This window comes from Theobroma cacao, chromosome 10 (assembly GCF_053813885.1).
Source record: "Theobroma cacao isolate CCN51 chromosome 10, ASM5381388v1, whole genome shotgun sequence".
NCBI classification, from domain to species: domain Eukaryota; kingdom Viridiplantae; phylum Streptophyta; class Magnoliopsida; order Malvales; family Malvaceae; genus Theobroma; species Theobroma cacao.
The window spans coordinates 1,022,968-1,044,541 of NC_142648.1; the positions used below are offsets into that span (position 1 = coordinate 1,022,968).

Consider the following 21,574-nt stretch of genomic DNA (forward strand, 5'->3'; position numbering starts at 1 on the left):
AAAAGAAAGGAATATAAAATATAATTATGACATTCATAATTAGCCAAACTTTTCACTAATTAACACTTAATTATTCTTTAGTACTCCATTAGCAAAACTATGGTGAAATTAAGATGGAAACCAACTTCTGCAAAAGAAATGGGAAATAGACCAAAGCAAAAGGAAAAAAAAAGAAAAGAAAGAAAGGCAGTAACCCGTAGATTACACGTCTTGGCCACTTTACAGGAAAAAGGTGAAGATATATGGTGAATTGTGATAGCTTTCTTGGGGCCGCATTTCTCGCTAAAACATTTGTTCAACACATCAAAGCCTACGCAAAACATTGACAAAGAGGAAAGAGAAGAGAGAGAGAGAGAGAGAGAGAGAGAGAGGTAAGCAAAGCCCAGCAGCATAGGCAATCAATAAGTATTTCAACCATCCCGAGCTACAAAGTTTTCTCTTCCCTTTCTTTTCTTTTCTTTTCCTTTCTTTTCTCTTCACTTGTGATTTCCATTCGTTTTCTTCAATTCTAACTACCCTTTTCGTAAAAAATCAATCTTTTGTTCCTTTTTCTTTTACTTATAAAAATCCCAACTTGATATTCAAAGTTTTCATTTTTTTATATACAAAAAACAAAGGTTCTGTCTTTTTATCTTTTGCTTGTTTTGTAAAGATCTGGTGGGTGGTGGATAGATGGGGAGGTTATTTGTGGTGAATCTTGAAGGGAAGGTCTATAGCTGCAAGCACTGCAAAACACATCTTGCTCTTTGTGAAGATATTGTCTCCAAGGTTGCTTCTTTTTTCTTCTTAAAATTTGATTCCTTTGGCTTTTGTGTGATAATCTTGTGAAAATTTTCATCTGGGTGTTTTTAATTTCTTTGGGTTAATTGTGTTCATGTAATGATGGTTTTATTTATGATTAGGAGATATCTAAGATGTTGCATAGCATTTATTACTACTAGTAATATTTAATAAACATTTTCTATTTGGATCAACTTTATAATTAATGGGGCTCCACGATTGATTAGATTGAAAGTTCTTTTTTTTTTTTTTTTGGATAAGCTTAGATTGAAATTTCTTCTATTATCAAACAAGGAATGCATCGAAATTAAACAGCACAGTGTGGTGGCAATGTAATTATGTATTTTGCTTTTGGAAGTTCAATGGTACCTGTATGTTAACTTATCAAGGATAAACTCGATGCTGAGAGGATATTAAATTTATGTTGTTATTTTTGTCTCATTTTAGGCGTAAATGTTAGTTTAGTGTCTTTTGGAAGGGCTTGGCACTTTACGATTGTGACAAAATGTTGGTCTTTAGGACAAATATGATGTTAAACATATTTCTTTTGTATTTGAAAGGACTTGTGCTAGAGATTAAACCAGCTATTCGGAAATGAATTGAAGTCTTATACCTTTTATTGTGGCATGGACTGCAATTTGTTTCTGTGATGAAAACCAAGTCTAATCCGAAAGTAGTTGGGTCGGCTGTAATTTGTTTCTGTGATGAAAACCAAGTCTAATCCGAAAGTAGTTGGGTCGGCTGTATGAGTTCTTTCCCCTCATTCATCCGTGGTTGAGGGGTGCATCCTCCAAAAGATGCAGGGATGCCAAGTTTATCCTAATTACCACAAAACGTATCTCCGATCTGTGTGTCTCACTTCATTTGTATCTATGAAAATGACCTTAAAATATGAATGTTAGAGTTTGTTTATTTGTTTCTGTGATGTTTGACACTGGATACCAACAACTGACTCTGAAAGCCATGCTACTGTCAAGAAGATGGTAACCATCTTACAGACTGAGGTTAATCTTTTCAAAGTAAAGCATGTGCTTGACTTAAGAGCAGCTTAGTGGATGATAATTATGGTAAAGAATGCAGATAGTGCTTTACTGCTAAAGTGCTGCGTAATACTACCTTTAATTTCCAGATGAGAATGGGGCAATTATATACTTAATATGCATATTGGTATAGTTCATCATTTTGAAGGTTTTTTCCTTCCTTTCTCTTTCACATTGGTATTAACAATTTTCATGGTGTCTGAAAAGAAAGATTGGTTGGGGTTCTCTTAGAAACACAGTTTCTAATCATGTGTTTTGCCTGTGTTCTTTTATTCAGTCCTTCCACTGCAGGCATGGGAAAGCATACCTCTTCAGTAAGGTGTAAGTTTTCTTGATTTTCTGTCTAGAAATTAGTCTGAAGAGGACCAACAACTCTAATACTTGCCTATGCCAAAAGATGCCAGTCACTTCTATTATGATAGAATGAACCATAGGGTTCTTAAACTATGTTGTGCTCGCGAGCATTTTATTGTTAATACCTTTGGATAAGCGAGATGAGGCTAGTTATATCTTGCTTATTGGATAATAAATAATTCTGTTTGTTGAATTAGTTGTTAATTCTAACAATTTGTTTACTTCTTTTAGAGCTAGTAATAGCCTTTAATAGCTCAAAAGCATAAGGTTTTTTCCCCTCTTATGTTTATCATTTTTAGCTTTTTGAATACAAGTCAGAGCAGGAGAGATGAATGACAGTATGGGGGGATTGCAGGTATCATGTTTTTAATGTGCTTAACAGTGAACTAGTATGGTCAAGGATGGACTTCATAGACATCCCACCTACATGATCTTTTGAGAAAATGATATGTGATCATCTGTACACAATGGTCATTTTCATAGATAAATTCTCATCTCCCATTATTTCACAGAGTGAATGTTTCTTCTGGGGAGAAGGAAGATAGACATATGATGACGGGGTTGCACACTGTGGCTGACATCTTCTGTGTTGGATGTGGATCAATTGTGGGGTGGAAATATGTAAGCTTTAGTGGTACAGATTTCAAAATTCATGGTTTATGTCTATATACTTGTTGCTGTTATTTACATGGATAGTTTCTTTCAGGAAACTGCCCATGACAAGAACCAGAAGTACAAAGAAGGAAAATCCGTCCTTGAACGGTGAGTAAATAATCAGAAATATGGAGAAAAACTATGAATCTGGTTAGAGTGGATGTTCTTAATAGAGATTTTCTGGATCATGTTGTTGATTAGGTTTAAGGTCTCTGGTCCTGACGGAAGCCATTACTGGGTCAGCCATGGCGCCCATGTTGGTGGGAGTGATGCAGATGATGTTTGATTAACAATGAATTCCAGTCCATTCCAATTGTACATTCGTTAACCCCTTGTTCTCATTCAGCTCATCTGAATCCTTAAAACTGGGCATTCCTTATTGAAGCAGCCTGTCCAACTTGCTGTGAATAACATGATTGGAAAAACATTGAATTGTTCATTCTGATTTAGCTAATGTCAGAACCTGATTGATTATTGTGTTGCAACTTGAAGTTTCAGATGTCAATATTCATGAACTTTACTCAAGGATTTCTATCTTTTACGCAGAATGCTATAATTTACGTGCCTTAAATCATCATAAACCTCATTCATTTCCTCAAGGTTTGCACCCAAAATTTTCAGGTTGAAACCTACAAATTTCGAGTTTTAATCCTTGGAGTGTTGCCTTTGAGAAGAGTCTAAGCTCTCTGATTGAAGTGATTGATATATGTTACTTGCAATTCAATCTTTTGTACTCCATCTTTAGCTTCATGTTTCAGGCTTAATTTTTTTTTTAAAATAATTGGAGGAAAGAGATTCGAGCTTTACTCTTAAAATAAAGGTATTATGCATCAATCAATAAACTAAATATAAAGTGTCAAGGCCTAATTTGGAATGAGCTTTCTATCAATTACACCATTTCCCTCTGAAATCATACTAAAAATGGAAGGTTTAAAAGAAAGAAGGAATGAGTTCAATGAGATATCTTCTTGCGTGACATAAACCACTAACTTGAATAAGTTGGATTCTGTCACCGTATTAATGAATTCATACTTGAAGGTTTTTTTTTTTTTTGTATATATACAATTATTCTAATAAAGAGTCTGTCTTAAAAAAGAACCCATTTACGTATTATTAACAGTTTCTTTAAAATAAATAAATAAAGAAGTATGGAGACAGGTTTGGATTGAAGCTGGGTTGGCATCCATTGATATAGTGGAAAAGTAATACATGGCATATTCGGACATTCCCTTCGTAAATGGTATTAAGTAGTGTCATTGGATACGATTCTGTCCTCTAAAAGAAAAGTATAAACGTTTGAGTATTAAATCACGTTTTAATATACAATCAATATGAGATTCACGACTCTTCTTTACGACAGTGAGTCGTAACATCTTAAACGTGTAATCTATCAATAGCATAATATAGAAAACGTATTAGGTAGGCTTTGCCATTAACCAGATAATCTAATGGCAGCACCAACCTTTTGGTGGGTTGTTCTTTGATTCAAGCTATAAACGATTCATGTCAATCAACCTGATTTCAACAGAAAAGAATCAGAATATGCGATTTGTGAGGAATAAAAAGTTTGGGTATTAGCCTATATTGTATAACTACAGCAAAGATGAAGAGAAGGGGAGTGGGGGGGAAGGAAAAGCCTCTTTTGCTTAAAGAGTCAAAGCAAATTTTATTTAATGCCATATATTGTCACTACAAGTAGAAAGCAGCATATTCGAATTCCTCAATTCGAAGAAACCTACCGCAATTTCAATTGGCAAACCAAGAGAATAAGTTCACATGCAAGCAAGCTGCATAGAGGAACCCGGATTAGGAATTTTCTGCTTCTTAACTGGATGAATTAAAATGGAAGTGAACCCTGATCCAAGAAACGAACTTTGGAACAGCTCTCCTTCAGCAACCAGAAAGCTTGGAAGACTTAAATGTAAAATTGATTCAAGACCAGGTTCCTAAGTCAAATAAGTTTAGCCTAGTGAATAAACCATTCGCTCAGACAGCTCTAAGCCCACCACTCTCTGGTAGTTGTGCAATTGCATTTCTAAGTAATTCCTTTCAGTGGGACCAAATGCTGGTTGTAGATCCTTTAAAAAGAAACCGTTAATTAGAATAAAAACATTTACACAATGCTGAACAGATTGCACTAGAAGATAAGTAAAGAACAAGCATCTAGCAATTACTTGCCTTGTATCTTAGTCGAGATCCCCTCAGTCCAACTAAAACATTAGTCAAATTGCCATCTTCTATTGCAGTAGACCCCAAGCCACTTGGTTCTGGATCCAATTCATCATCAGAGCTCTCAGATTCAATGTCAATCATCTCTTCATCATCATCAATAGGAACATCATTCGAGTCTTCTAGTCCAATGTCATCACGCTGCAATTCCATGACACTTTCAGGAATACAGGATTGGGTGGACTCTCCATCTTGTAAACTGGCAAAATCAGATAAGATAACATATTTCTTTTTATCAAGCAACGGCCTCGCTATATGAAATGGAACCCACCTGGAAATATCATTTCAGCTCATAAGACTCTGAATGTCACTGGTATAAGCAGACAGACATAAACATGCAATTCAAGATATTCAACTCTAATTACATAAAGCAAGGCAGGACTTGAAGATGAAATTTCCACATAAAGTCAAGAATATCAAGCATTGGATAGAGAAACTACGACAGTTGGATCATTGGAATGATTCAACAATTCCTGGATGCCTTCACTTCTTGGTCATTTACCTTAAGAAACTTAAATGCCAATGCACTAGAAAGTATTCACCTTATGGAGATCAAAATAATCAAACTAAAGCTGGCAGAGGTTTCCGGAAATCAACAAATGTGTGCGTATGTGAGTGTGTGTACATGCACATCGCCACTTGGGGCAAAACTTACAGGTAACGAAGAGGACAAAGAAGCTCAGATGGGTAATACGCTGCTTTGTATCTCATCTTGCTGCAGGAGTGTATGTAATAGCCCATGTAATAATACTGAAGACCAGCACTATAGGCTTGATTCTCTTTCACCCAACCAATTTCTTGCAGAGCTGAATACTTGCCCAGTGATAAAAACGCATAATCAGGATCCCAGAATAAATACTTACTTGACAAGCATCCAGGAAGGATGTCTATCACACCAACTGCAACTAGCTTGCCATCAATGATGTATTGCTGATGGAAAGAGCCAAAGCCACATGGGGGAACCATGCCATCAGCTGAAGGTGAAACGAATAATAAGGGAGTGTCGACAAGAAACCTCCTGTATGAGCTTTCTGTGACACGATCTGGTGTATCATTATGCACTTTAATCTGATATCGTCTATACAATGCATACTCTTCTGGATCAAAACTGGACTTTTTCAAACGGATCTCAAGCTTCCTCTTTTTTCCTGGAGGATGTTCAGAGCTCTTCTTTTTACAAGAGCTTTTACTTCCACTCCCAGATTCTTCAGGCTGAGCAACAATTTGAACATCTCCACCCGAAGATACATTTTTTGCAGCAGAATAAAAATTAACATGTCCATTGCAAGCTCTAATGGACAGGCTGGAAATGTTTGCTAGCTGATTCAAAGAACATGCCAACTTTTCTGCAACAGATTTGGGGCATAGACCATTTTCTTCTGCACTATGTCCTGACAATCGTAATCGTTGCACGTCCTTCTCAGCTGAACATGTCCGCCTTAAAGTAGCTGCTATTTGGAAGGCAATGTTGCTGGAGTATAAAAGATCTTCTGTCCCTTCAACTGATAACTTTCTTTTGGCATGCGAAACCTTTTTGACTGCAGCTTTTGGCAATTGAATTCCAAAAGGAAATTCCCCACTTCCAACATATGTATGCACCACTTTGTCTATTAGGTCAGATAAATGATGCATGAACTCTTCTGCCTTATTTTCCTCTTTCTTGACACAAGCAAAAGATTCATTCGCTGCTGAGCTTGAAACAGCATGACAGACAGAGCTGCCTCTATGCGTAGAAGTATTTGGATTTTCTGCAAGTTCACTTGGTTTTCTCACCTTAAGCGTGCCATCTAAAAACCTAGGCATACATTACTGTCAGAACTAAGGATCTGCAAATTCCAAAAGAATGCGGTGGATGCATGGTCTAATATTTCATATGTCAGTGAGTAATTAAGACTAAACACAGGAGATATCTCCATATTTAGAAACCCGTGTAAACAAAACCCCTTTGGTAACTATAGCCTAGGACTAAGAGTATGGTGATTAAATGGCTCAATTACAAGAGCTTATTTAGAATATGAAAGCAACTTCCTTTCAAGCAGTCCGATGAAAAAACAATTACTATAACATGAAAAGATATCAAGAAAGTGAGATAGAGATAAGGTATGACTATACCTCTGCATTCGTCCATATACTCGAAGTTGCTCTTTAGAAGGACCAAAATCACATGCCTTCAAACGAATAGTATAAGATGGGCAGCATGTCCTTTCCATCTCAGGTTTGTAGAGGAAACATCCGGATCTCCTCCAACCACAGTCAAGAAGATCTAAAGAGCAGCAATAGAGAAACAGCATCAACCAACAAATATAAACACATTAATATGAAAAAAAAAATAACGAATTAGAAATGAACAATGCAGATAGCCTTAATGATCACAACCCCACAACTCTTATCTCATTCAAATTCAACTTTCACATATGATATCGACAACGTGCTAATCTCGATACTCACACAAATCCCTTACAAACAAAATTAACATTTTTCCTTTTTCAATAACCCGAAATTTCCTAATCTTGAATTACACATTCCAATTCTTCATTTCTACTTTATGTTTTCATTTAAACATAACAGAAAATTGCATGATCAAACATTGTTTCTCCAGCTAACAATACGAAAGCATAGAGTTCGCCGGAAAAAAGCACGGAAAAATCGAACCTTGATAATCATTAACTGCAATACTATGCGCCCATAAACCTGCAAAATCCAACACCAAAAGGAAAATAAAAAGAATCAGAAATTATCAACAAAGGCATCGCAAAGCTCAAAATCATTTACCGATAATTCACTTGATATAATCAACGCTTAAACCTAAATCAATTAACTACTAATACGATGAAAATAAAAATCGATGAAAATTATTTGAAAAAAAAAAAGGAAGAGAACTCTAAAATGACCGGACCGTGAGAGACACTGGTTCGACCGGAGGATTTGCAATAACCGCAGGAGCTTCGACGGCGGCCGCAATCGACGACGACGCTCTCTTCTCTGCTATTGCTGCTGCTCGCTTCGTTTCTCATTTTCGATTCCTTTTCGCAGTCAAAAACAAAAAGGAAGAAAAAACCGACTTTCAATCCTATAAATTTCGGAGCTTTGTTTATATGTTTAAAACGACATCGCTTTTCCAACTAGAAAAGATCCTCTCTTTCTACCTCCAATGGATCAATCTTCGAGCTTCCACGATACTACGCCATTGACGAGATATTATTATATTCCTGTTTTCTTCTTTTTTTTATTTTTTATTTTTTGGTTTCGTGCGAAAAGAAAGACGAAAAATGGATAATAATTTAAATAAAATAAAAAATATATAAACATTTGTTTTCGCTGGTTTGCAGTTAAGGACCTAAAGAAGTCGTATATTCTGTGAATGACCCGAAATTGGCGTTTCATTTTTTCAATTACAAGCTTAAAGGCTAAAATTATTGAAAATAAGAAATTAAGAAACTACAAGCGACGATTATAAAATTCCGACCTTAACTAGACCATATCGTCAAGGACTTTGAAGGATGAAAATCGATTAAAATATTTTAGTCTATACTTAATACAATAGACAATTTATTTATAATATTTTTTAGTACTAACGTCGATCTTATCATGTTTTTTTTTTCTTCAAATCTTATATTTGTGTTAGAATCGAATCTTAATAGAAACTATCTTGTGTATCCTGTAATTGAGCACTCTTTACTTTTTTGAAATAGATTTTCAAAATCCCAACTTATCAAGTTTATCTTTCTTGACTTGCATTACTTAACTTAGAATTACCTTAAACCTTTTTGTTAGATGGTGGACTCGGTCTAACCTTACCTTACTTATTTTTCCCATGTGATGCTTAAGCTTATAAAACATCACTTACCAATAACACCTTTGTTAATATTATTATTTGGTTAATTTGTGTAACTTGGTCAGTCGTTAAGCCTTGAAATATACCTTTTTAATAAATACCAGGAAAACATGGGCGATAAGTCCAAAAAACAAAAAATAAAAGAAGAAAAAAAGATGCAAAAAGTCCAAAGTATCTTTTTGAAAATACCAAAACATGTGTTAGACTATGAAAGGACATGTACATGAGATTCATTAAATTAAGATCTAGTTCCAATCTTGGCCATGCCTAAACCTCTCAAAGATTCAAGATCATTTAAAGGTCAAAAACTCTCGAGCTTACTAGCTTGTAAATTCGGGTAAGCTTGGAATACACTTTATGCATTCAAGAATCTTTGTCTTGGTGTATAACTCCAGTTGGTTGAAACATAAGCAAACAACCCTAGCTTGACTGACCATGTTCCAAGTTTAAATTAAAGCTTAAAAGGCTTTGTAATTTTTGCTTGACTCATGTTGCTGCATGTTTATATTTTTAATTCAAAAAACATACTTGATAGGTGGAGTAAAACTCTTATTTGTAAACTCAAGACTCATTTTATCTCTTATTTATTTCCATCTCCTTATAGGCTCGGTCAAGTTAACTCAATAGTAAAAATCATACTTAAAGAAAGAGTTATACATACATCAAGTGATTATTTAATATGAATGATGTTTAGCCTCCTAGTATCTTTACTTGACAAGAATTAATGGGTAATTTTTATATCGATTAAGTACAAATTTGGGGAAAAACGGTTATTAAACTTGATACTTTTAAGAGAGAGATATATATATATATATATATATTTAAATTAGATGCTTAGTATGATGAGAATAAATATTCAAATAATAAATGTATTTTTATTTTTAATAAATCAAGCTTTGTATATTAATCCAAGGGTTAAAAAGAATTATTCTTGTTTAACATTATATAACATGTAATTAAACATTTGATTTAATGATTGATGCATGTTCATTATACTCAAAACATGACCGAATCTCTTTTTTTTTAAATAATATAAAGAAAAACATTATAATAACTTGGAAAGCTTGGCCCGAAAATGATGCAATTCGGCCCATGGATTTGATTAATGGGCCTGAGCAAGAAGATGAAGAAGCCCATTCAAGCCCATAATGGGAGGAATTGGAATATTTGAGAGTCAAGGGGCATGACTGCAAAATAAAAAGTGACCAAAAAAAGAAATATTTAAAAAAAGAGGGTATTATCGTGATTACTCATCCACCTAAAAGCAAAAATCTGAAAACGTAGCCTTTAAGTGAGAGAAAACAACGAGAGCTCTAGTTACAGTTGTCCCGTCATTCAAGATTTCCCTTTTCTTCTCATTTCACCCCTCCCTCCATCCCCTTATTTACACTCCTTGCCACTCTCCGCCATTGTCGTTTTCCCTCTTCCCTTCCTTCTCCTCCTCCTCCTCCTCCTCCCAATGTGGTCTCGCATTTCCAGCTCCCCAGCTCGACCTAACTCTTCGAAACTCTGCGTTTAGAGTTGGAAAGATAAAAAAAAAAAAAAAGGCTTCTTTGATCTGTTTTGAGAAGAATTTTTTGAGATAGGTGAAGAAAAGATGAATCGAAGCTTTAGGGCTCAGCAAGAAACGGCAATGCAAGCGGCGGCGTTGAAACAACGGCAACAATTAAGAGCTTCGATGATGAAGGAGAAAGAGGAAGAGCTCGCATTGTTTCTCGAGATGCGGAAACGAGAGAAAGAGCAGAGTAATCTTCTTCTTAATCACTCCTCTGAAGACTTCGATGCTCCTTTAGGTAAAGTTTTGAAATTTTCTTAAAATTGAATTTTTTTTTCTTGATTTCGTTTTGAAAACTTTCGGTTGTTGTGGTAATTTGGAAAATTTTGGAACTTGTAGGATCTAAACCTGGAACTTCTCCGATATTTAATCTTTCGGCATCGACGGCTACTCCGGCGAGAAAGACGGTTGCTGCTGCTGATGATTTTCTTAACTCTGATAATGATAAAAATGACTATGACTGGTAATTTGTTTGTTTATTTATTCATTTTAATATAATTGAATTTATTAATATAGGTATCGTTTGACTGAAAGCAAAATGCAGCAAGCGCCTTTCGATTTGGAAGTGAATAATAATGTTAAAATTGGCTTTACAATTTAGTTATTTCTTTATTTGTAATTAATAATATTACTGGTTTATTGTAGCTTTTAAGAAGTAATAGGAACAACCAAACAAAGCCTTCATTTTATAAGTCATATTCATGCTTGGCTTAGTATTGCTTTTGGATGGACGTTTTTTTTTTTGTTGCGTATTCTTTTATCATTTATTGGTAGGTTTCGGTGAATTTACCTAAACATGGCCAAAGGATTAATAAGGCAATTGGAAGAGAGAGAGCCAGAGAGGAAAGGAAACAAAAAAGAAGGATGATAATTATTGATGACATGTGTGATTGATTAAAGTTAACAATTTGATGGTTGTGATGGGCATTTTTTAGCATGTGCCCTGGGGTCAGTACCAGCAACTAGAGCATTTATGTTATCTAATCTTTGGTGGCTGCTTTTGGTTTGGGCTTTTTTGAAGTAAAGTATTGATGATGACTTGTTATGGTTCCTTTCGATGAATTGCTTGCAATCTTGTGCTGGGAACTCGAACTTCACTTTCCTAGTTCTTTTGAATTGATATGAAATATATTTCATTGTTAAAACCATGATTCTGTTTGATTCTCACAGTTCTGTCTCCTTTCTGTCACTAATTTAATCAGACTCGGACGTCATATTTTCTGAATCCTATTTTTATTCCTTTTGCTTTGTTTTCCAAAAAGAAGTTATAAAGTTTGTAGGTTGTAGCTGCTACTCCATAGACAACTCTAGACTAGTTGCTTCAAAGTGTTAAGTTCAAGGTGTGTGAAACAACCCAAATGTCAAATATCAATGTCAAATATTTAGTTAAAAATTTCCTTCGATTTTTTTTGTAATCAATCAGCTTTCAATACCTTGATATAACTAAAGAAATGGTCCCAAGGTAGGGACTAGACTGGGAAATTCTTGTTTTGGTGGGGCTGAAGCCTACACTAAGGATGGAAAGAACTAATACTTGGTGGCTTGTTTGAATCCAGGAGTAAACAAAACTTGATTAACTTCACTAAGCTTTTAGTCATTTTGCTTTAAAGACTGAAATTCTGACATCTTTTAAAGTGTTGGTTTGTTAGGAATGTAGACTTGTAACAATTTCAAAAGAAGTTCTTAATTTATTGAAACATTGAAAAAGTAAACTTTTGTTCTGTACATGTTTTAGTTATTCCCTAATCAGGTTCTTAGCTTCGTGATACTATTTGCAACTTCATGTTGTGAATCTTAAAATATGTGTATCCTTGATCTTAAGAGTGCTAAAAGATTTTAAAATATGGGTTTTAAATCCAAGATCATTTAGATTGTAAAAGTTTTTGGATGAACTCCAGCCATCTGTTGAGAGATGTGTTAAGGTCATTACATTCGCCTCAGCTTTGTATTAATCCTTTCTTTTCCACATGGATGTAATTAAGTGAAAATAGTTTCTCAGTATGACGATATTAACAGGAATTCTTTCCATTTCAGGCTTTTAACACCTCCTGGTACTCCTCTTTTTCCTTCTTTGGAGATGGAGTCGCAAAAGTCTGTAATGAGTCAGATTGGTACTCCAAAGCCTCGTCCCACTGCCCTGAAATCTAGAGTAAGAAAAATTTCTTTATACCATAATATGGATGATATGTATTTTGAAAAGTTTGGATATTGGATGATTAAAATACATGATATAGTAATTGCTGGAAATAGGAAGTTATCCCATCCCACATTTATTAAATGAAAGTCCGATCCTTGTAGGCCTTGTTTTCTACAAAACTTAGCCCTGTGTTGGGCATTTTGCTGTGAAATTTGATTATTTTCCACCAAGCTTTTAGATCAGAGTGTGGCCAGGAATCAGCAAAATTAAGGCCCTCTATTTTTGTATCTGCATTAAACAGTCTAATTTTGGGATTGGGAACCGGCATGGATGACTGCCTGCTATCTTGGAACTCATTAATTGCACTTTCTCCATGTGTGTTTCTGACTAGCCATTACATTTCATTAGTACTATTTTGCACCTTAGCAGGAATTACTACTATAAATGCCTAATTTAATCAGCATTTTGAAGTTTTAAAACTCTTTGTGTACCTGTTAATATATTATGGATTAACCATATTTTCAAAAGTGTTTTTGTATCTTAAAATCCCAAAAAGATTGTTTCTATGGTTATTTTTATGTTTTTGGACCTTTAGGTTTTATGCTGATTGGGTTGACGAACTTATTGGAATTTTTTTTGTTCATTATGTTTATAGCTAGCAAATCCCCAGCCAGAGTCTGCTGCCAGGGGCAACTTAGCACCGAAGCAACCGGCTCTGTCCCCTGGGTTGAATTCTTCAAGTACAGGCATTCGCAGGCCTTCATCATCAGGGGGTCCAGGTTCAAGACCTGCAACACCCACTGGACGCCATACATTGACTGGAGCATCCAAACCTACAAGATCATCAACACCGACAACTCGGGCCACATTATCATCATCAAAGCCCTCACTATCTGCAACTAAGCCTGTGACTTCTGCAGCAAAGCCTGTGACATCTGCAACTAAGCCTGCAACAAGGCCTGTAACATCCACAACTAAGCCCACAGTTTCTGTAACCAAGACTGCATCCTCTGCAACTAAACCCACAGTCTCTGCAAGATCCTCAACGCCAACAAGGTCCACGGCTAGGTCTTCAACGCCAACTGCAAGACCATCTATACCTTCATCCAAACCTGTATCAAGAGCAGCCACACCAACTCGTCGACCATCAACTCCATCAAGTACTTCTAATGTATCTGTTCCTCCAATTAAATCATCACCTTCAGTCACAAAGCCAACTCCTGCAGCTTCCAGAAATTCTGTACCATCACGTGGTGCCTCTCCGACAGTAAAATCTAGACCGTGGAAGCCTTCTGAGATGCCTGGTTTCTCACTTGACGCTCCACCAAATTTAAGAACATCACTACCTGATAGACCACTTTCAGCCACTAGAGGTAGGCCTGGAGCACCAAGTTCTCGATCTTCTTCTGTTGAACCTGGTCCTACTGGTAGACCAAGACGACAATCATGCTCTCCTTCAAGAGGACGTCTCCCTAATGGTTCTATGCTGCATGTCAGTGGGAGCTCCGTTCCTGCTGTGAGTCGTGGGTATTCTAAAGTTAGTGATAACTTGAGCCCTGTGGTAATTGGAACTAAAATGGTTGAGAGGGTGATAAACATGCGAAAACTGGCACCACCCAAGCAAGATGATAAACATTCTCCTCATGGTAACTTGTCTGGGAAGTCTTCATCACCAGATAGCTCGGGCTTTGGAAGAACACTTTCAAAGAAATCGCTTGATATGGCTATAAGGCATATGGTAAGTATCTCCTTAAAGTTTCTATGGCAACATCTTTTATATTTTTAAACTAGGATCCATTATGTGAGAGTACAACAATCTAAATATGTTGTTGTCAAGATATCCGAAATCCTCTAGTTAATAGTTGTATGTATCTGGATAACATGCTTATCCCTCATTCGTTCAAGTCTGTATCAACTTTTTGGTTTTTATGGGCCAATACATATAGAAATTGACGGTTGAGGGGAAAAGTTGAGTTAATTATTTCTCTGATTTCGATATTATCTTGAGCAGGATATAAGGCGAAGCATTCCTAATAATTTACGGCCATTGATGATGAATATTCCAGCATCATCTATGTACAGTGTGAGATCAGGTCCTACACGAGGCAGAACTATTAGTGTCTCGGATTCCCCTCTCGCTACAAGCAGTAATGCTAGTTCGGAGCTTAGTGTCAATAACAATGGCATTTGTTTAGATGGGATCGAAGTAGAAGATGATATTGGCAGTGAGAGAGGTGGTCCATCCCCTGCCAGTGTGCATGCCAGATGATGGTCAGTGGTGTAACAACCATGAGATATGACCATACATTATTGTTTTCAATCTTCGACCTTTGGAAGAGAACAAATTTCCAGGATTGAACCACTCCGGATTTGTTATTCTAATATCGATGTAAAGCTAATTAGATTTGTTTTAGTATTGTGTAATTCACGATCTTTGTATTATTTAGGGATCACCAGGTAGATGCTAAACATGTTTCTTCCCCAAATTCTACACGGTTGAGTTGTTGTGAACTAGCTTTGTAATGGTGAAATCCTGTCATTGGAAAAAACACTAGAGATCAGCTTACCTTCCTACCACACTGTTCCCAATTGGAATGAATTTTATTTTTGAGATGGAAATTGAAGCTCATACGAGTTGCAAATACCCACCACTCTTTGGCCAGTTTCATCTCCTTGTCCATCAATGTCAGAATTCTGTCATCCATTAATCGTATTAAAACAACAATTGGAAATGGCTTCCTGTCTCTAATTAAGAATTAGAATCACAACTAAAGAACAAGTCATCATGATATTCAAAATGCTTGCTTGCTAACTTTCGAAGGCATGGGTCTAATATAGATTGAGTTTGCTTTGATATTATTTTATCATAAAATTATTATTATTTTTTAAATATTAACTTGATAAGACGTGTAATGTTTATATTTATAAATCTTTTAAAATTCAATATGAGATTGAAACACTTTTGTTCTCGTCAGCCACCTAGTTTGCTTCCTTCTAGAGATGCTTGGTGTGAATCTAGTTTATATTTGGTTCGTTTTGATATTATTTTAATATAAAATTATTACTTCCTATGCAAAAGATTAACTTGATAGATTGTATACTGTTTATGTTTATAAATTTTTCAAAATTTTTCTACCTATCGGATATGTGATTGAGATACGCTACTTTCCTATAGGTGACATTTGCAACTTGTCTTCTCATAGAAAGAAGCATGAAAGCTGAGTGATAACTTTTAGCATGTGAGCAGGCTCTTTCAGATTGCCCAATTTGCAAGATAATTCAAAGGCTTTGCAGCTGTATTATTGCTTGCAAGACCATTCAGAAAGGCGCAATGTCCACTTGGTCCCAGAAAGTGACTAGAGAAAGAAAAACCTCTCCAGTTCCAAAGGGAAGATAAAAAGGTTGGCCTGTCATGAAAGAAAATATTTCTTAGTATGGCAGTACATGAAAGCTGGACCACATCTAACCACCCATCTAACTCTGTTTTTGCAGGTTGCATAGAAGTGATTACAAAAAGAATAGTACTAGTCTTTAAATCTGGGAAATGCAGCAAACTGTGGGCCATAATTCTTCATAAGATCAAGCTTTCTGCATCAGAATTGTTTGGTGGCTTCATTCCAATAGGAGAAAAACAAAATTAAAGTAGCCAGGAACTTCTGATACAACTTGAAGAACTGTAAACAACGACAGCCATTGATTACGGTAGATAAGATAAACTCTTCCCTAGGTTTCAAGCTCCTACAGCTGTGGATATGCTTCACTAACCATTTCTGTGAATGGGAATTCCAACCTTTTTTCAGCCAGGAAGCATGAAGAGAGCCCTTGCAAGGAGCTGGTCCAAGATTCCAGGTCCTGAGATCATTCCAGGCAGTGGGACGGGAACATTCAGTAAAGTTTAGATTGAGGCTTGGGGTTTATCCTCAACGGTATAAGAGGCAGTCATTAGTATCCATCCCAAAACGAAAGAGGAGAATGAGAAAGTTATGGGCTTGAATATAAAAAGAAATTCTATAGACAAAATAACTTATCTCAGTCTACATCCCGTCCAAATGACATAGATTCATGCAAAGAGAAACTCCTAATTTATAATCTCATACAATCGAATATACCCTACTGGTTATGATGACCAGCTAAACATCATATCAGAACAAGATAATCTAAGATAGTTTTGATTACAGAAGCTGAAAAACGTCGAAATGAAAATATTAAGCAGCAACTACAGCCTTGGGGGTGCTTGTGACAGGAGGAGCAGCCGTGACAGGAGTATTACTGGTTTTTGAATCTTGATCTTTTGCAGGGGCAGGTGCTGGCGGTGGAGAATGCTTCAGGTGGGGAGGTGTATTGTGCTTCAGTTTCAAGAGTATCTGTCTCATCCTTGAAAGGTCAGCTGGTTTCCCAGGCTTCGGACCTTGGACCACAACAATGGAAGGCTTCTTCTCCTTATCTTTTTTTCCTCTCTTCTCTATTGCTGGCACTTCATTAGGAATGAGCTCTGCAATTGCTTTCCAGTAATGCTTATCAGCCTCAGTGTGGAACTTCTCTTGGTTTTCTACAAATATCTGACATACAGAATACAAGGAGATGAGTAATTTATATATGGCCCTGATACATTGTTCTGCATCTAAGTCAGAGAACAAAAGTTAAGCAAATTACACGAATGTTATCCTCTAACACAAAAAACTGAGTCCTCATTATTTCACTAAAAAAGAGTGTGTTTAGCTACCACATATTACCAGTTTAACAAGCTGAGTAGCAAGTTACATTGCTAATCAACTTCCAGAATAAGTGGTGTGATGTAATGGGTCAAGCACATAGTAGTATCAATTACTCTCTCCACATCTGAAACCAACATTCCTCCTTAATTTATAAGCCAGTTAAATAAAGTGACACCAACAACTCCTGGCCCCTAGGTGAAGAAATTTTTTAAATATCTGTGATGCTGCTCAGCTCACAAATGGTAAAACTAGAAATTCAACATTGTCTATGTGCATGTTGAGATAGAACCATAATGTGTTTCCTTCTTCTGAATATCACCAACTGCATCATTTATTTCTAGAAATCACCCTCACCTCTGTCCTTTCTTTGGTGTCTTAAGTTGTTTGACAAATTAATGAAAAGCTTCATGAAGAATTTTTTTATGATGAAAAAATCATGTTTCAGGAAACACACTTGAGTTTAATTCTAATTTAATTTGGGGAATAGGTTTCAAAATTACTTTCACAGAAGCTATTTTCATTAAGATAAGTCGGTTTAATCCAACCTACTCCAAAACATTGACCACCTAACTCCTAACGAATTACCACATATTTAAGTTTTGACTGTGCATTACTATTTTCTCATCAATTGCAAGACAAACTTCCAATAGGACAACTGAGTTTCATACCACTCAAGAATATGTTTCCGTCCCAATGCATATTACCAGCTCAAAGTTCAAGCATAGACGAAGAAAAGTATGATATCAATATCTGTATTACCATACAGCTTAAAGTCAACAGTACCTTCTCCCTTTCTCTGTTATTCGCTTTGTTGCTTTCACAGGTGGCCTCTCTCTTTCTGTAAAACTCAACTTTGTATTGCTCAGCTTCCTCGATTATTTGGCTCAACAACTCCTTCTCCCTCTTCTCTTTCTCCTCCAATCGGATAGCATTCTCCCTATGTAATTAAAACAGCAAAAATGCCCAATATGAGTACCACTGAAACCGATAAAATATACAACATCTTACACATTTTCATTAACAAAACAAAAACATTACTCACAAAATTGAACCCAAATTATGAAGAAACATTACATGAAAATGAGGGAATTTTGAAAAATAGAGAAATTATTATTTCCAAATGTTCTCCTAATTCAATCTCTAAAAGTGCAGAGATTCAAAGAGAAATGAAACCCTAAGACATTTCCTTCTAGTTCCCCAAATTTCCCCCCAAAGTTCTAAACTTTTCTCCACTTAAAACCCTACTGTAGCTTAAAATTATCAAAATAACTCCAAAAATTAGAACTTTTTTCTCTAATTCCTTTTCTTTTCACAGTCCTAAAACACCTAACTGCCAGATTCTTGACTCCAAGTTCTAATTTTTAATTTCCCCAATTTTACAGTAACAAAAAATAAAGCCAAAAAATCAACGAAATTATTCAAAAAAATTCAAAATTTTAATAGATCTTAACCTTCTCCATTCCCTGAGAGCAAACCCTTCCTCGTGCTCCATCTCCGATGGCGGTGGCAAAATGGGGCCGTCCGATCCGCTGAAATGTTGGCCAAATCCTCCACCATTCGTGTACGGCTGCGATTCAAACACGTCCTCAGTCGAGTCCTTGGCCGGGTCCGACTCGGCCGCGAAAGAGTCGAATTGCTGAGACGGGTCGTATCCTTCGTAGCCGCTTCCGTCATGTTCCTGGTGTGGAAGAGACTCGACCGAGTCGTCGTCGAGTTGAGTGAACGAATCGGGGAAAGTTGACATTTTTGCTTTTTGGGGCAAGGTGTTGTACGGACACGTCGAAGGCTTAATGGAAAATCTATGGAAGTCTAAATGAAAGGCGATAACTCAAATGATCTTCTTTTGGGTTGGGTTAAATGGGTCTATTTTGGGCCTTTTGGACAATTATTTGGGCTTTATTGGGCCTTTTTTGGGTTTGATTGGATTATTTAGAGATCCATGCTACTTCGACTCTGACCAGAGAGGAAGAACAAGCTGCAGTGCTGTAATTGGAAGCTATCACCTTTGGCTTCAATGGAGTAATCGAGTTGGAAGAAGCTTAACTCTGATAGAAACAAGCTCAGAAGTGACATTAGTCATGTTCATTTGCTTGCTGGGTGATTTAGCAGAACAGGTGACTCCAATACTGAATATAGAAATCAAGCACTGAAGGAATCTCTCATCCCTCTGGTTGTTCTTATTGCTGCTATTACTTGTAGCTGTTTCTCCTCCTCTAGCTATATCTTGATGAAGAATGGGATCTATAACCTCAGACAATCTTTCTGGCAATGGTAGCTTAACATAGTTGTGGAGGTTCAGATCCTCTTTACACATTTCATCAGTTGGCCTCTTCCCTGTAAACATCTCCAACTAAAGGATGCCATAGCTGTACACATCACTGCAGGTAGACACCTTGTTTCCCAAGCCATATTCATAAGTTTTTTTATTTATTAGAAATTTGCAAATCATGGTGAATTAGCTAAGATTAATGGATTCAGGAAAGCTACTGACATTGATAGGAATGAAACAGAAGTGTGTATTTACCTGGTGCAACATAACCAATAGTTCCTTTTAATGAGCTTGATAGGCTTGTAGAGTAACTTTGCAAGTCTGTAGACATGATATTTGTTAATCCAAAGTCTCCTACATGGCCAATCATTTCATCATCGAGTAGAATATTGCTTAGTTTTAGGTCACAATGAACAATTGATGTTTCACAATGGTGATGAAAATACTGCAATGCGCAAGCAACATCAACAGTTATGTTCAATCTCTGAGAAAACTTCAATTCCTTTGGTGCCTTGTCTGCCTCGTTCATGCGGGTGGATGGATGCAACCAATCTTCTAGTTATCACTGAGAGCTAAGATTTGAAGAGATGGCATGGTGAATCCTAGCTCCCAAGTAATGCTGCCTTGAACTTGGCTCCTGAGTATTGAGGTTGAATATTGAGGAACAGTACCAGAAAGTTTATTTTCTTCCACAGTTAAAATGTAAGGCTCCTGAGTTGGCCAAGAGTTTCAGGAATGGGTCCACTTAATCTATTTTCACTGATAGAAATTTTCTCCAAAGATGTTAAGTTCCCTAAGGAAAGTGGGTACTTCCCCTTAAATGTTTTTGTATAAAGATACTCTTTTTAGGTTTGACAAGCTGCCAAAAGCAACAGGGATTTCTCCAACTAATTGGTTGCTTGAAAGATCAACAACTCTAACTTTAGAGCAAGCAGAAATATTGGAAGGAATTTCATCAACTAAGGAGTTTGTGGAAAGTTTCAACTCTACCAATCTATGCAAACGGCCAACTTCCTATGGGATTTCATGGCTGAAGCTATTGTTTTGAAGATTTAACACTCTTAGAAAGCTAAAGATGCCAATGTATGGTGATATAGACCCCATGAGTTTCCTTCATTGCAAGTCTAACTTGATCACTCTATGATGCCGGTGACTGCATGTAATTCCAGGCCAACGACAGAAATGGACTGAATTGTTCCACAACTGCATGTTCCCAAGCTGATCACCATTGTTCTTGGCTTTTAACATGAGATGTCCAGCTGATGTTGTTGGAAGCGTGAAAGTGTTTCTGATGGGTTGGTGTTTGGCTTGATAAGTGTTGTTTTGCATGGAGAAGTTTCAAGGAATTGAGCCAGGCTGCCTGCTTAAAGATGGATGCATGAATGTTATCAGAGCTTTTAAGATTAGGGATGATTCTTAAATTGATATGTTCAGGTCAAGTGACGTCAACCATAAGTCTGTTTTTGGGTGGAGCTTTTACTCCTGTTGGTGCTTTGCTTTTTCTGGATGTTGTAAGTTAAGGCAATAGGCTTGGATTACAGTTTTTTTTGTGTAATTTGTTACAATATTGGGTCTCTTTTTGTTTGTGTGGTTTTGATGTTTGTTTTAGTATCAGGTTTTGAATTAGTTGGTAATTTGATGAATAGGTAAGTACATCTGAATTAGGATTAGTTAGTTATTTGATGTACGGGATAGGCCTCTACTTGGTTGGGGGCTGATTTCCACTAGATATCACTTTTGTGTGGAGTAGTTTAGTCCTCTTGTATGTGTATTATTCTTTTTCTTTCAATTGCTTGACTTCTTATGCCACTATAAGTCTTTTATCTATAAAATTCAAGATTTGTTACAGCATGTAAGCTTTTGAAATTAATAAAATTTCTACTTTTTTTTTTTTAAAAAAAAAAAGCTTGTTGATCAGTATCATTTCCACCAGCTGCAGAGATTGCTAAACCAAATGAATTAGCAGTACCTTGGAGCTGGTTGAGGCAAGAGAGGAGACTAACAAC

The 21,574-nt window shown here is 36.4% G+C and overlaps 5 protein-coding genes across 8 annotated transcripts; 2 read left to right on the plus strand and 3 right to left on the minus strand.

Moving 5' to 3' along the window:
* Window positions 1-162: 162 nt before the first annotated feature.
* LOC18585890 (protein yippee-like) lies at window positions 163-3,353 on the plus strand. 3 transcript variants are annotated; one of them, XM_018129594.2, is made up of 6 exons: window positions 163-405; window positions 653-768; window positions 2,098-2,141; window positions 2,687-2,795; window positions 2,881-2,936; window positions 3,030-3,353. In XM_018129594.2, the coding sequence occupies exons 2-6, from the start codon at window positions 673-675 to the stop codon at window positions 3,112-3,114; spliced, it is 390 nt and encodes a 129-aa protein (XP_017985083.1). In that variant the 5' UTR covers window positions 163-405; window positions 653-672; the 3' UTR covers window positions 3,115-3,353. The 3 variants fall into 3 exon arrangements, with proteins under 3 accessions (XP_017985083.1, XP_088666839.1, XP_017985081.1); XM_088810713.1 differs by having other exon boundaries at window positions 163-371; XM_018129592.2 differs by having other exon boundaries at window positions 165-768.
* A 1,115-nt stretch (window positions 3,354-4,468) lies between these two features.
* Window positions 4,469-8,309, minus strand: LOC18585891 (arginyl-tRNA--protein transferase 2). Of its 2 annotated transcripts, XM_018129561.2 has the most exons (6): window positions 7,954-8,309; window positions 7,710-7,748; window positions 7,170-7,320; window positions 5,713-6,852; window positions 5,007-5,328; window positions 4,469-4,906 (listed from the first exon to the last, which is right to left on the minus strand). In XM_018129561.2, the coding sequence occupies exons 1-6, from the start codon at window positions 8,069-8,071 to the stop codon at window positions 4,790-4,792; spliced, it is 1,887 nt and encodes a 628-aa protein (XP_017985050.2). In that variant the 5' UTR covers window positions 8,072-8,309; the 3' UTR covers window positions 4,469-4,789. The 2 variants fall into 2 exon arrangements, with proteins under 2 accessions (XP_017985050.2, XP_007009021.3); XM_007008959.3 differs by lacking the exons at window positions 7,710-7,748; window positions 7,954-8,309 and having other exon boundaries at window positions 5,713-6,844.
* A 1,879-nt stretch (window positions 8,310-10,188) lies between these two features.
* Window positions 10,189-15,203, plus strand: LOC18585892 (flocculation FLO11-like protein). The gene is made up of 5 exons (XM_007008961.3): window positions 10,189-10,685; window positions 10,787-10,910; window positions 12,482-12,596; window positions 13,240-14,322; window positions 14,596-15,203. The coding sequence occupies exons 1-5, from the start codon at window positions 10,490-10,492 to the stop codon at window positions 14,851-14,853; spliced, it is 1,776 nt and encodes a 591-aa protein (XP_007009023.3). The 5' UTR covers window positions 10,189-10,489; the 3' UTR covers window positions 14,854-15,203.
* A 1,370-nt stretch (window positions 15,204-16,573) lies between these two features.
* CLC2 (Clathrin light chain protein) lies at window positions 16,574-19,123 on the minus strand. The gene is made up of 3 exons (XM_007008962.3): window positions 18,751-19,123; window positions 18,083-18,236; window positions 16,574-17,143 (listed from the first exon to the last, which is right to left on the minus strand). Exons 1-3 carry the CDS (start codon window positions 19,041-19,043, stop codon window positions 16,790-16,792), a joined length of 801 nt encoding a protein of 266 aa, XP_007009024.2. The 5' UTR covers window positions 19,044-19,123; the 3' UTR covers window positions 16,574-16,789.
* A 187-nt stretch (window positions 19,124-19,310) lies between these two features.
* Window positions 19,311-20,097, minus strand: LOC148760224 (putative LRR receptor-like serine/threonine-protein kinase At3g47570). Its single transcript, XM_088802497.1, has 2 exons — window positions 19,824-20,097; window positions 19,311-19,633 (listed from the first exon to the last, which is right to left on the minus strand). The coding sequence occupies exons 1-2, from the start codon at window positions 20,095-20,097 to the stop codon at window positions 19,311-19,313; spliced, it is 597 nt and encodes a 198-aa protein (XP_088658623.1).
* Between the last annotated feature and the right edge of the window lie 1,477 nt (window positions 20,098-21,574).